This window comes from Emys orbicularis, chromosome 9 (assembly GCF_028017835.1).
Source record: "Emys orbicularis isolate rEmyOrb1 chromosome 9, rEmyOrb1.hap1, whole genome shotgun sequence".
Classification (NCBI taxonomy): domain Eukaryota; kingdom Metazoa; phylum Chordata; order Testudines; family Emydidae; genus Emys; species Emys orbicularis.
The window spans coordinates 107,833,590-107,845,408 of NC_088691.1; the positions used below are offsets into that span (position 1 = coordinate 107,833,590).

At 47.2% G+C, this 11,819-nt stretch overlaps 2 protein-coding genes across 2 annotated transcripts in view; one reads left to right on the forward strand and one right to left on the reverse strand.

Moving 5' to 3' along the window:
• Window positions 1-3,733: 3,733 nt before the first annotated feature.
• On the reverse strand, window positions 3,734-4,567 carry NCBP2AS2 (NCBP2 antisense 2 (head to head)). Its single transcript, XM_065410862.1, has one exon. The coding sequence runs from the start codon at window positions 4,494-4,496 to the stop codon at window positions 4,215-4,217; it is 282 nt and encodes a 93-aa protein (XP_065266934.1). The 5' UTR covers window positions 4,497-4,567; the 3' UTR covers window positions 3,734-4,214.
• A 246-nt stretch (window positions 4,568-4,813) lies between these two features.
• Window positions 4,814-11,819, forward strand: part of NCBP2 (nuclear cap binding protein subunit 2) — a 7,466-nt gene continuing 460 nt past the window's right edge. Inside the window, exons 1-4 of the mRNA XM_065410858.1 lie at window positions 4,814-4,975; window positions 8,599-8,780; window positions 10,497-10,635; window positions 11,376-11,819. The exon at window positions 11,376-11,819 is cut by the window's right edge and continues 460 nt beyond it. Of these exons, the coding sequence (XP_065266930.1) occupies window positions 4,895-4,975; window positions 8,599-8,780; window positions 10,497-10,635; window positions 11,376-11,447 (474 nt within the window). The 5' untranslated portion in view covers window positions 4,814-4,894 and the 3' untranslated portion in view covers window positions 11,448-11,819. The remainder of the gene's footprint in view (window positions 4,976-8,598; window positions 8,781-10,496; window positions 10,636-11,375) is intronic.

The following is an 11,819-nucleotide window of genomic DNA, read 5'->3' on the forward strand; positions in this document are numbered from 1 at the left end:
CAAAGTGGCCAATGAGACTATGTCAGTGCTCAGAGTGCTGATGTTCCAAAGAGGACAGTACTGGGGGGGGGGGGGGGGGGGGAGAGCCAGGTGCTGGTCTGGGTGGTCTCTCTAACGCTTGAGATAGTCTTAGAGGCCCTGGTTTTAGATGTATCTTGGTGCCTGGAGGTGTCAGATAGTTCTAAGGTAGGGGCTTCTGGGTGTTGTTTGGCTGAAGGCTCTCCATTTGGGGCTTCTCAGGCAGTACCAGGGCTTCAGTACTGGCATCAGCTGGAGCCGCTATACCCATTGTGGGATGCAAGATCTCCTGAGAGTCAGCTCTATGAGGTAACATTCCTCTTTCTAGAATCTTAAGTAAGAGCGAGGTGCTTTCTTCTTTTTGAGGGCTTCATCTCTGGAACTGCCCTCGGAGCTCCAGAAGTCACTGAAGCATCCTAAGAGGTTGACACAGATGTATGGAGTACGGGTTGGGGAAACGGACTCCATTGGAGTTTGGACACATTCCATTAGGAGGAGCTTCAGCCTATCCTCTCTCTCTTTGTGGGCCCTATCTTTGAATCCTGTGCAAACTTTACACTTCAACGGTACATGAGTTTCTCCAAGACACTGGAGACAACTAGAGTGCCCATCACTAGGGGGAAAAGACCTGTGACAGGGCTGGCAAGGCTTGAACCCCAGGGTCTTAGGTGTAACCCAGGGAAGTGCCAGAGAACAAAAGGGACAAGAAGTTTTGGGGGGGACCCCTCCAAGCACTAATTGTACTACAACTAAGAAAAATTTGTACTAGGAAATAAAAACTAATTAAATAAAACAAAGTAAACAAGAAAGGCGGGAAGTAACTGAAAGCAGTGGACACCACAGCTGCTCCTACTTGAGCTGCAGACAGTTGAGAAGGTAGTGGAGTGGCAGTAGGTTGGTGTCTTCTTACATGCCCTTGCATGGGAGCAGAAGGCACTGCTCTGTGCATAGGCGGCCCCCCAGATACAGCTATTTAAAATCTCTGGTCAAGAATGCACAGGCATGCACGTGTCCTATGTGGCACACCCATAGGGATAGATATTTGAAGAACTAACCCTTTCTTCCCCATCAAGGACTGTTTGACTGAAACTGTAACCAATATTCACGGTCTCCAAAAAAGGGCCTTTGATAGGGTTTGACTGTTTGTTTTGCATAATTAATCAATTTCAGTTTCAATGCTCTTTGCCTCATTTTGATTCTTTTCTGTTTGTGTGGTTCAATCAATAAATTCACAGTCTTTGGCATGAATTTCCTAATGTGTCTGCCATGGTACCGGAAGGCTGAGGTCACTGTATACCAAACCCTGTATACCAACGTTGTTTAACAGTGACTAGGTCATTAATGCCTTTGACACTTTGAGCCCATATACTCTACCTAAATTAATACAACAGGAGTCAGTGGGGGACAAAGCATAGGGCCACTTGTAGAAGTAGACAAGCAATCAATCAAAGCTGCACTCATTGGTAGAGCGAAGACTGGGGTCAACAGGTCAAAGTAGAAGACTTAAAGGACAGAGTGGGGTTAACTGGTGATGGGCTTTGGAGATATGGAGGAGTCTCAGAGAGAGGTTTGAGTCCAGCATGACCTTGACACTTTCTTCACTGGAATGTAGGGTCCAACAGGGCAGTCCCTGAACTATAGTAAAATACTACAATGCTGTTATGTTTGTAATCTACCAGTTTAACATATGACATTGCTCTCAGAGGAATGCATAGCAATATTAAGGTCAAACAGCGATCCCATTACAAAAGCAAAGAGAAGTATTAGGGTCCTATAATGTTTTCCACCTACCAAGTTAAAAATATGACATTAACCCCATAGGACCATTTCTCAACACAATGCAATAAGTGCTCTTTTGGACCTTAGTATCCTAATGTATTTTTATTAGGGCACTGTAATTTTTAATTTGGTCAGTGAAAAATATAATAGGATCCTTAGTCTCTCCCACACTCTGGAAAAGTGGTTCTCAACCTGTGGCCTGCTCGCAGCCCAATCAGCACACAATTGGGGCCAATGTGACATCCTCAGGGCTGTAACTAGGGTGTCGCAGGAGGGGCACCTGCCCCACGCACAGAGCCAGCAGGGGTGTGTACGCAAAAATGAGACAGTGCAGGATCAGGCCCAGCATCAACCCCCCTGCAGGACTGGGCCCAGCAGCATCAGTCCCCTCCTCCCCCTGGCAGGCTGGGGCCCAGCAACATCAGCAGGAGGTCAGGGTGCTCAGCACCCCCACACGCTTGCAGGTCCAGTGACCCCGACTGGAGCAGGATCCCAGGCACTAGGACTGCAGCAGCAGGCTGGCAGAATGGCTGAACTACTTGCAGCTGAGGTAAGAGACCAGCGAGGAAGGGGGTGCACGGGACTAGAGCCACAGGGAGGGGATGCCGGGGGCTAGGGCTGCGGGGAGTGCAGTTGGTGCATGCGGGAGATTCTAGATGGGGGAACTGGTGGCTGGGGTGAGTCCCTGGGGGGGGGACGGTCTAGATACTAGGGCACAGTTCCTGAAGGGAGGGGTTGAGTGCTTGGGGGCACTCTTGGGGGGGGGTCTGGATGCTCTGGGGACAGTGTTGGGGGGGGGGGGATTCCCTAGCTGAGAGGGTACTGGGCCAATACCTGGCTGGGGGGCAACCCCACACTAGGCTGGGCTCCCTATCTTTGCAGGCAGGCTCTGCAGCCATACTCTCTGCGCTGCTGCGTGAAGGTGGCAATACATCGTGCCATGCCACCCTTACAGTGAATTAATTTTATCAGTTAAGGTTCTGACTTATTTCATTAATTAAAAATGATCTTGGTAGATATTTGCCAGTGCTGAAATGAAAGATACATTAATATGAATTGTATTGCTGTCATAACAAATACTAACCTTTTTTCTTTTTTTGGATGTACAGGAAGCATATATATTGTGTGGATGCAGGCTACATAACACACAGAAAGCTGCATATGCGGCCCACAATGGTAAATAGGTTGACAATCACTGCTCTGGAATGACTGGCAAGAGGCTAGAGGGCACCATTGTTGTTTCCCACTTTGTGAACCTGTGCAACTAACACCTGGCCTGCAGGGACATCAGCAGGAAGGTCCATTTTTCTCTGCTGACCCAGTGGCCCAATTAGATCCCCATTTAAAGTGGCAGATGCTGTTCCTGCAGGGAAGACAGCTGGTACTACTGCAGTAAATATAACAGCATCTCCATTACTTCTTTTACCTAATTCTGGGAAGATGGTTAGGTGCCATCTATACTATTATAACTAGGCCTCCTACCAGTCTTGTCTTTCCTTCCTAATCTACCCTGCATGCACCAGGATCATTTTATTTGGAATACTACAACTGGTCTATCAGCATGTCCAAGTCAGATCATATTTATAACATTTTAACTGAAGAGGCTTAAAATTACAAACTCCTCTATGGATTAAAAATAGATCAACTCCTAGAGCTCAACTCCCATTCACCAACTGATTTTAATCCACTTCATGATTTTATACTCCTAGATCATTAATCCTAGTTGTCATGTATATTACTACTAAACTGAAGAGCTCTGCGTAGCTCAAAACTTAAGTTTGTTGAATAAAAGATGCTACCTCACCGACTTGTCCAACTAAATGGACCACAAGATTTTATACCTTTTTCCTCTCACTCAGATGCCACATTCCAAACCTTGGGATCCATGGTATTTTATTTGCACCACTCCACTTTATAAAAAACAAATACCAAACGAATCACCACCATATATATATATTTTTTTTAAATTAAGAGGTTACCAGTAGCAAATCCCATTGACCTCTTTCCATCTCATTCGGTGTTAATTGGTCAAGCAGCAAAGGACTGCCATAGGGCATGTGATGCCTGCACTGCATTTTGTGGGGAAATGAAGGAAATATAACTATGCAGACGTGTTTATTTTAAACACAGCACGCTGAGCAGAACTGCTTGTGCAGACAGCGCGCATCTCAGGGGCAGCGAACACGCAGATCCTGGTTACTGCGTGTGACCCAGCGCACGGAGTTGGGTGGGCTCAAAGCTGCCGGCTACCCCTGCGCAGGCGAGAGCAGCTACGGTCCGGGTGGGGCGAACGGGCCCTGGCTCGGCGATGCCTCCTCATAGCCCTCCTGGCCGCAGATCCTTGGGGCTGGGGAAGAATAAATCCCCCGCCCATCGCTGGAAGGTCCGGGGGCTTGAATCGCTCTCTCCCCGCCCTCTCACTGGCTTCCGCGTCCGCTCCCGTCCCGCCTGTTCCCAGGAGGTCGGGGCCAGTCCTGGGCCCGAGCCCCATCCTTTAGCTCACGCAGGAAGGTCTCCCGCAGGCGGGCCAGGCCCCCCTCCCGCAGCAGGCGCCGCGCCGCCTCCCGACCCCCGAGCTGGGCCCGGGTCAGGGCCGAGGCAGTGACCTGGGCCGCCACGCGGATCGGCCGCGACTCCGACAGCTTCTCGATGAGCCGCGGGTTGTTGAGCAGCGTGAAGAGCAAGCGCCGCAGCACCATCTCTCGGCACCGGATCCTGCGGCACGACGGCTACACCCGAACGACTACGGCCGCAAGCAGGGAGGAAGAACCGCATCACGTGTGGAATCCAGCGCTGTGATTGGCTGAATAGCCCTAGGCTAAAGAAGGCCAATAGAAGATAGACGCACGTGACACAATCCCCTCAGGGATTGGCTGCTACCATCGGGGCGGGAGAGAGTAGGCGGCCTTGTCTTTACTGTGATCCTCACTAGGATTGGCTGCTCAGAGGCTGATGGACACGGAGGGACTTAGGGAGCTAGGTCACATGCTCGCACAGTAGCCACCGTGTCCGTAAGCACCGCATCGGTGTTGGCGGGTGGTTGGCTGCCCCGTGCCGGAGCCGGCCTCTGCGAGGCGCTGTCCGGGGCCCGTCCGCCATGTGCTCGGTAGCGATGCTGAGCGTCCTGCGCAGCGACTCCTATGTGGAGCTGAGTCAGTACCGGGACCAGCACTTTCGGGTGAGGGGCGGGGGGCCGGCGACCTGGAGAGAGGGGCGGGCGAGAGATGGGGAGGTGTGTGGGGGAAGTAGGCACGTGGGAAATTGGGGTGGGAGGCGGGGAAGGGGGTTGGGCGTGGCGGGATCGGTTCTGGCGTGCAGGGTGTGAAGATGGGGATGTGGGGAAGAGAGGGATGGAAGTATTGGGTCCTGCACGTAGGGGTTACCAGCAACCTAACAGCTACAGCAGGGGCGGGCAAACTTTTTGGCCTGAGGGCCACATCAGGTTTCTGAAATTGTATGGCGGGCCGGTTAGTGGAGGCGGTGCCTCCCCAAACAGCCAGGCGTGGCCCGCCCCCATCCAGCCCGTCCCCTGACCCCCCACCCCTGACTACCCCCCGCTGCCCCATCCAACCCCTCCTCTCCTCTCCTTCCTGACTGCCCACCCCCCCAGGGACCCCTGCCCCATCCAACCACTCCTTCTCCCTGACTGCCCCTGGAACCCCTGCCTCTGACTGCCCCCTGGCCTCCTCATCCACCCCTCCTCTCATTCCTGACTTCCCCCCCGGGACCCCTGCCCCCATTCAATCCCCCTGTTCCCTGCCCTCTGATCACCCCGACCCCTATCCACACCACCCTCCCGAACTCCCCTGCCCCCTATCCAATCCCCCCTGCCCCCTTACTGCGCCGCCCATAGCACTGGATCAGGCCAGCTCTGCAGTTGCGCTGTCCGGCAAGAGCTCACAGTCCGGATGCCCAGTACATTGTGCCGGAACAGCAAGGGAGGGGCCGGGGCTAGCCTCCCAGGACAGGAGCTCAGGGGCCGGGCAGGAGGGTCCCGCGGGCCGGATGTGGCCCGTGGGCCATTGTTTGCCCACCTCTCAGCTACAGGATTAAACTGCTCCTCACAAACTGATTAAAAAGCTGAATCTCTGCTGTCCAGATGCAGTGACCAGGGGAAAGCTGACCTCGGCTGCTGGACAAGGGGCATGCTGGCCATTCTCTGTTTTCCCTCTTGTTTCCGAGCTTCTTGCCTTGTGAGGGCGGCTGAAATGTCTCTACTGCTTTAGCTTTCTCACAGCCTCTTGATTGCTGTGATGTGGGTGCAATTTGGCAATTGTGATGTGGGTGCAATTTCCCGATGTGTAGAAAGAATAGTAAATATGGCAGGCGACCAGCTTGGCTAAACAGTGAAATCCTTGCTGATCTTAAACGCAAAAAAGAAGCTTACAAGAAGTGGAAGATTGGACAAATGACCAGGGAGGAGTATAAAAATATTGCTCAGGCATGCAGGAGTGAAATCAGGAAGGCCAAATCACACTTGGAGTTGCAGCTAGCAAGAGATGTTAAGACTAACAAGAAGGGTTTCTTCAGGTATGTTAGCAACAAGAAGAAAGTCAAGGAAAGTGTGGGCCCCTTACTGAATGAGGGAGGCAACCTAGTGACCGAGGATGTAGAAAAAGCTAATGTACTCAATGCTTTTTTTGCCTCTGTCTTCACAAACAAGGTCAGCTCCCAGACTGCTGCACTGGGCAGCACAATATGGGGAGAAGGTGACCAGCCCTCTGTGGAGAAAGACGTGGTTTGGGACTATTTAGAAAAACTGGACGTGCACAAGTCCATGGGGCCGGATGCGCTGCATCCGAGGGTGCTAAAGGAGTTGGCTGATGAGACTGCAGAGCCATTAGCCATTATTTTTGAAAACTCATGGCGATCGGGGGAGGTCCCGGATGACTGGAAAATGGCTAATGTAGTGCCCATCTTTAAAAAAGGGAAGAAGGAGGATCCGGGGAACTACAGGCCAGTCAGCCTCACCTCAGTCCCTGGAAAAATCATGGATCAGGTCCTCAAGGAATCAATTATGAAACACTTAGAGGAGAGGAAAGTGATCAGGAACAGTCAGCATGGATTCACCAAGGGGAAGTCGTGCCTGACTAACCTAATTGCCTTCTATGATGAGATAACTGGGTCTGTGGATGAGGGGAAAGCAGTGGATGTGTTATTCCTTGACTTTAGCAAAGCTTTTGATACGGTCTCCCACAGTATTCTTGCTGCCAAGTTAAAGAAGTATGGGCTGGATGAATGGACTGTAAGGTGGATAGAAAGCTGGCTAGATCGTCGGGCTCAACGGGTAGTGATCAATGGCTCCATGTCTAGTTGGCAGCCAGTTTCAAGCGGAGTGCCCCAAGGGTCGGTCCTGGGGCCGGTTTTGTTTAATATCTTTATTAATGATCTGGAGGATGGTGTGGACTGCACTCTCAGCAAGTTTGCAGATGACACTAAACTAGGAGGCGTGGTAGATACACTAGAGGGTAGGGATCGGATACAGAGGGACCTAGACAAATTAGAGGATTGGGCCAAAAGAAACCTGATGAGGTTCAACAAGGACAAGTGCAGAGTCCTGCACCTAGGACGGAAGAATCCTATGCACTGCTACAGACTAGGGACCGAGTGGCTGGGTAGCAGTTCTGCAGAAAAGGACCTGGGGCCACAGTGGACGAGAAGCTGGATATGAGTCAACAGTGTGCTCTTGTTGCCAAGAAGGTTGACGGCATTTTGGGCTGTATAAGTAGGGGCATTGCCAGCAGATCGAGGGACGTGATCATTCCCCTTTATTCGACGTTGGTGAGGCCTCATCTGGAGTACTGTGTCCAGTTTTGGGCCCCACACTACAAGAAGGATGTGGAAAAATTGGAAAGAGTCCAGCGGAGGGCAACAAAAATGATTAGGGGTCTGGAGCGCATGACTTATGAGGAGAGGCTGAGGGAACTGGGATTGTTTCGTCTCCAGAAGAGAAGAATGAGGGGGGATTTGATAGCAGCCTTCAACTACCTGAAGGGGGGTTCCAAAGAGGATGGAACTCGGCTGTTCTCAATGGTGGCAGATGACAGAACAAGGAGCAATGGTCTCAAGTTGCAGTGGGGGAGGTCTAGGTTGGATATTAGGAAACACTATTTCACTAGGAGGGTGGTGAAGCACTGGAATGGGTTACCTAGGGAGGTGGTGGAGTCTCCTTCCTTGGAGGTTTTTAAGGCCCGGCTTGACAAAGCCCTGGCTGGGATGATTTAGTTGGGAATTGGTCCTGCTTTGAGCAGGGGGTTGGACTAGATGACCTCCTGAGGTCCCTTCCAACCCTGATATTCTATGATTCTATGAATTTCCTTAGTCTATTCCTTATCCCAGAGTTCATTTTTGAGTTATTTCTCAAAGAATAATTCCACTGGCTCTTCTGCTGCTCCTAAGCAGCAGAGTGAAATTGCCCCATTCTGCTGCTGCTTGGCAGTTGGGACTAAAAGCAGTGAAAACAGGATTCCGTGTCAGTTCTCTCTAGAACTGCTTTGCAAGGCTCTGAGCAGCAGAAGTACTGGTGCTTTCTGCAAACTTGGGAAAGTGCCTTGTAGTCTATTCTGTTCATTTTTGGAAGATTATCTTTATAAGCATAAGGGCTAGAGGGTTTTTTTTGTTTTGTTTTGTTTTTAAATGGGCATATGTGGGCTAGTGTGTTTGTTCAGCCTCTTATCTGAAATATTTCCCAGTACTGTTAAGGTATTGCAGATCAACTCATCCCACATGTTGCCACTTTACTGTTGAAGATATTGAGTGGAGTGTAGTCTAAATGTTGGTTTTTACTGTTTGAAATTTCAGGGTAACAGATATGACCAGGAGCGACTGCTGAAAAAGAGCTGCACCCTGTATGTGGGGAATCTCTCCTTCTATACAACAGAAGAGCAGATCTATGAACTGTTTGGTAAAAGTGGGGATATAAAGAAAATCATTATGGGCCTGGACAAAGTGAAGAAAACTGCTTGTGGTTTCTGTTTTGTTGAGTATCCTTGTCTGCAAAGTAAAACATCTATACAGTGGGTATGGAAGCCAAAATCTAGACAACCCTAACCAGAGTAAAAGAGTTGTAAAGGCTTGGCTTTGTTCCTATTGTAGGTACAATTACAATGCAATAACCAACCGGGTTAAAACACAGTTTAGCCTTGCAGTGCAGATAAGACTGAACTGTGCTCTTGAAGTGTTCCATCAGTGATAAAGTCTCAGACAGGGGAGGTCTTTGTGAATATGGTAAACACTGCAGTCCTGTCTATACTGCAAGATTTAACCTAATTTTTAAAGTATGGGTGACTAAATTGTAACACAAGATACTACTGTATAGATGGGACCTAAAATTGAAATGATTCTATTGTGGGGGACTGGGTATTTTTGTGCTAATCCCTCTCTCCAGGGCACTGGGTCACTGTTCTGGGCAGTATAGTACAAGAAAGAAGCTGACATATGTAGATCACATAAGTGTGCCATGTATGATTAGGGAGCTTGAGAAGCCAAACTTTGTTTCCTCATATCAATTTGAATAAAATGGCTAACTTCAGACCCCCAAAATTGTTGGAAGGGTTATTGTCAGGTTAAAGATCATAGATGTAAAAGACTTGTTGCTGTTTTTTAGGATTACAAAAATAGAATTAAAAATCTTTAACTATAATTTACTCTTAACTATACTGTTTGACATTTGTCTCAACTAGGCTATACTTCAGGTACTCATAACAGCCAGTTCTTGTCTAGCACTTTTCACTAGTAGAAATCAGTTTGGATTGCAAATACTGTAATAATACAGTGGGTGTTTGTTTACAAATTCATTTGTATTTGAATAAAAAAACACATGGAAATATTTCTAATGGTCTTGTATTTTATAAAAACATATTTTTACAAATATAACATTAGATCTGAGATCTCAAATTTTGTCCTGCTTTTTAGTTTCTGTAGAGTATAACAAGGAGTAATGATATACACCTGGATGAAGAAAAGGGAAACTTTTCCCTGATATGCATTCTAACAGTGAGATCGAGTAGACTGTAAAATAGTCTCAAAAAGGATGTTGGGGTAGTCCCATTATTTTAATTATTTGGGATCTGACAATATATTTGTGTGGTATGGAGAATCTGATTTTCTGTCAGGTAGTGTGGAAAGTGGCTTAATAGCTAACTTGTCTCGTCTGTGACTAAATCAAACACCTTCTAGATGCTAAACTACCACAGTGATAAATATATCATAAATGCCTAGGTAGACAGATCCTGGGTATTCTTTTTTTGTGACTGTCTTGAATTTCCATTAAATACAAGGCAAACATTCCTGTAAAATTCTTTTTAGTAATCCTGCAAACCTGTCCTTTTTAACTAGGTTAAATTCTGGACTCTTTGAAGCTAGTTGATTTTCCTGTTGACTTTATTGGGATAACTTCAAATGGAATGCAGCACCCAGGTGGGTGCTTGTTTCTTCTTGAGTTAATAGTTTAATTTTTATTTTGCAAATCATAGGGTTAAATTAATCTGATATTTCATACCATTCCTAACAATCCTGGATTACTGCCATTTAACACACGCTATTTGATTTGATTTGTGAAAAAGGAATTGATTTTTAAAATCTAACCCAGTAATGAGTCAAACTCAATCAAATATTTGTTGAGATCATTGCATTTGAATACTTTTGTTCTATAGAAGTTTGAAAGACTGTTGAACCTCGTTCTTTAACATAATCCTAAGATACTACTCAAGAGGAGATGCTGAAAATGCAATGAGATACATCAATGGGACACGGCTTGATGATAGGATCATCAGGACAGATTGGGATGCAGGTTTTAAAGAGGGCAGACAGTATGGTCGTGGAAGGTCAGGGGGTCAGGTAAGTTGTTCCACAATCTGTTTTTCACTATTTGCTGGTGAAATTATTGATGTTTCTTGAATCTTCACTTTTGAGTGACCATTTAGTAGTTAACTTTAATTTTACTAACTTCCATGGCCAGAGTAAAATTTCATCACATCTAAGAGACCATTATATAATGCATTTAAATATTTACCCACCAAGAATAAAACCTTATGTCATGTTCCTTTTCTTGGTATTCAAGTTACATTGGAGCCTGTGTTCAGCTGCTGTGGGAAGAGAAATGGTACTTGCAGAGCAAGCATAAAAGCTGCCCAGCTAAGAGCTGTGTTGTAGCCTGCCAAGAACCACGGGACATCACCTAACTTGCCGAAATTGGAGTACATAGCAGTTGCTCTTATCTTTAGTGTGTAGGGTAGATCATGTAGATTACAGACCCCAGGATGGGATGGTCCATCTTGATATGAGGAGGGTCCTGTGGGTGTTATTAAAGAAGACGACAGCTGTATGCTAATATACCAAATTCCGCAGGGTGAACTTCAGCTATTCTTGCTGAATGAAGTAGAGAAGGAAACTGTCACTAATTTTCCTAAATATTATACAGCTTGTACTGGTGTATTACCTGGACTGTTGTTACCTGGGACAGGTGTTAACTACCTTGTTGGTATTGTATATTAACTCTTGTGCAATAGTTTACTTGCTGGAATGCTCTAATATTTCACTCCTTCCCCTCCCCCTCCCCCCCCCCCCCCCCAATCCAGGTCCGAGATGAATATCGGCAGGACTATGATGCTGGGAGAGGAGGTTATGGCAAAGTTGTTCAACCCCAGTGAATATTGAATGACCCATCAGCATCACAGGAGAACTGTAGCTGCATCGTGGTAGATCTTATGATGAGCAGCGAAGGGCATCTGTTGCACATGAATGTTGTTTAGGTAACTTTGAGACTTAGAAGATTTTTTTTTCAGTGTTGCTGAGATCTTTAAATATATTCAATGTCTCTTCCATTTTTCAAGACCAGTTACAAAATCAGGATCAAAGCTATACTTTAAGTGTTGTAGGGTAGATAATAGAATATAGTGAAGATCTGGGAGTAAAACTTATAGCACTGATTCACATGAGACATGTGATTGCTAACTGCTGCTTTTTTTAATGTTTGAAGTGTTATACTAGACTGAGCCAGAGTTCTTTAACAGTATGTTGAT

Excerpts from the sequence above, each read along its gene's own strand:
- NCBP2AS2 (XM_065410862.1), bottom strand. The coding sequence starts at position 4,496 with ATGGTGCTGCGGCGCTTGCTCTTCACGCTGCTCAACAACCCGCGGCTC.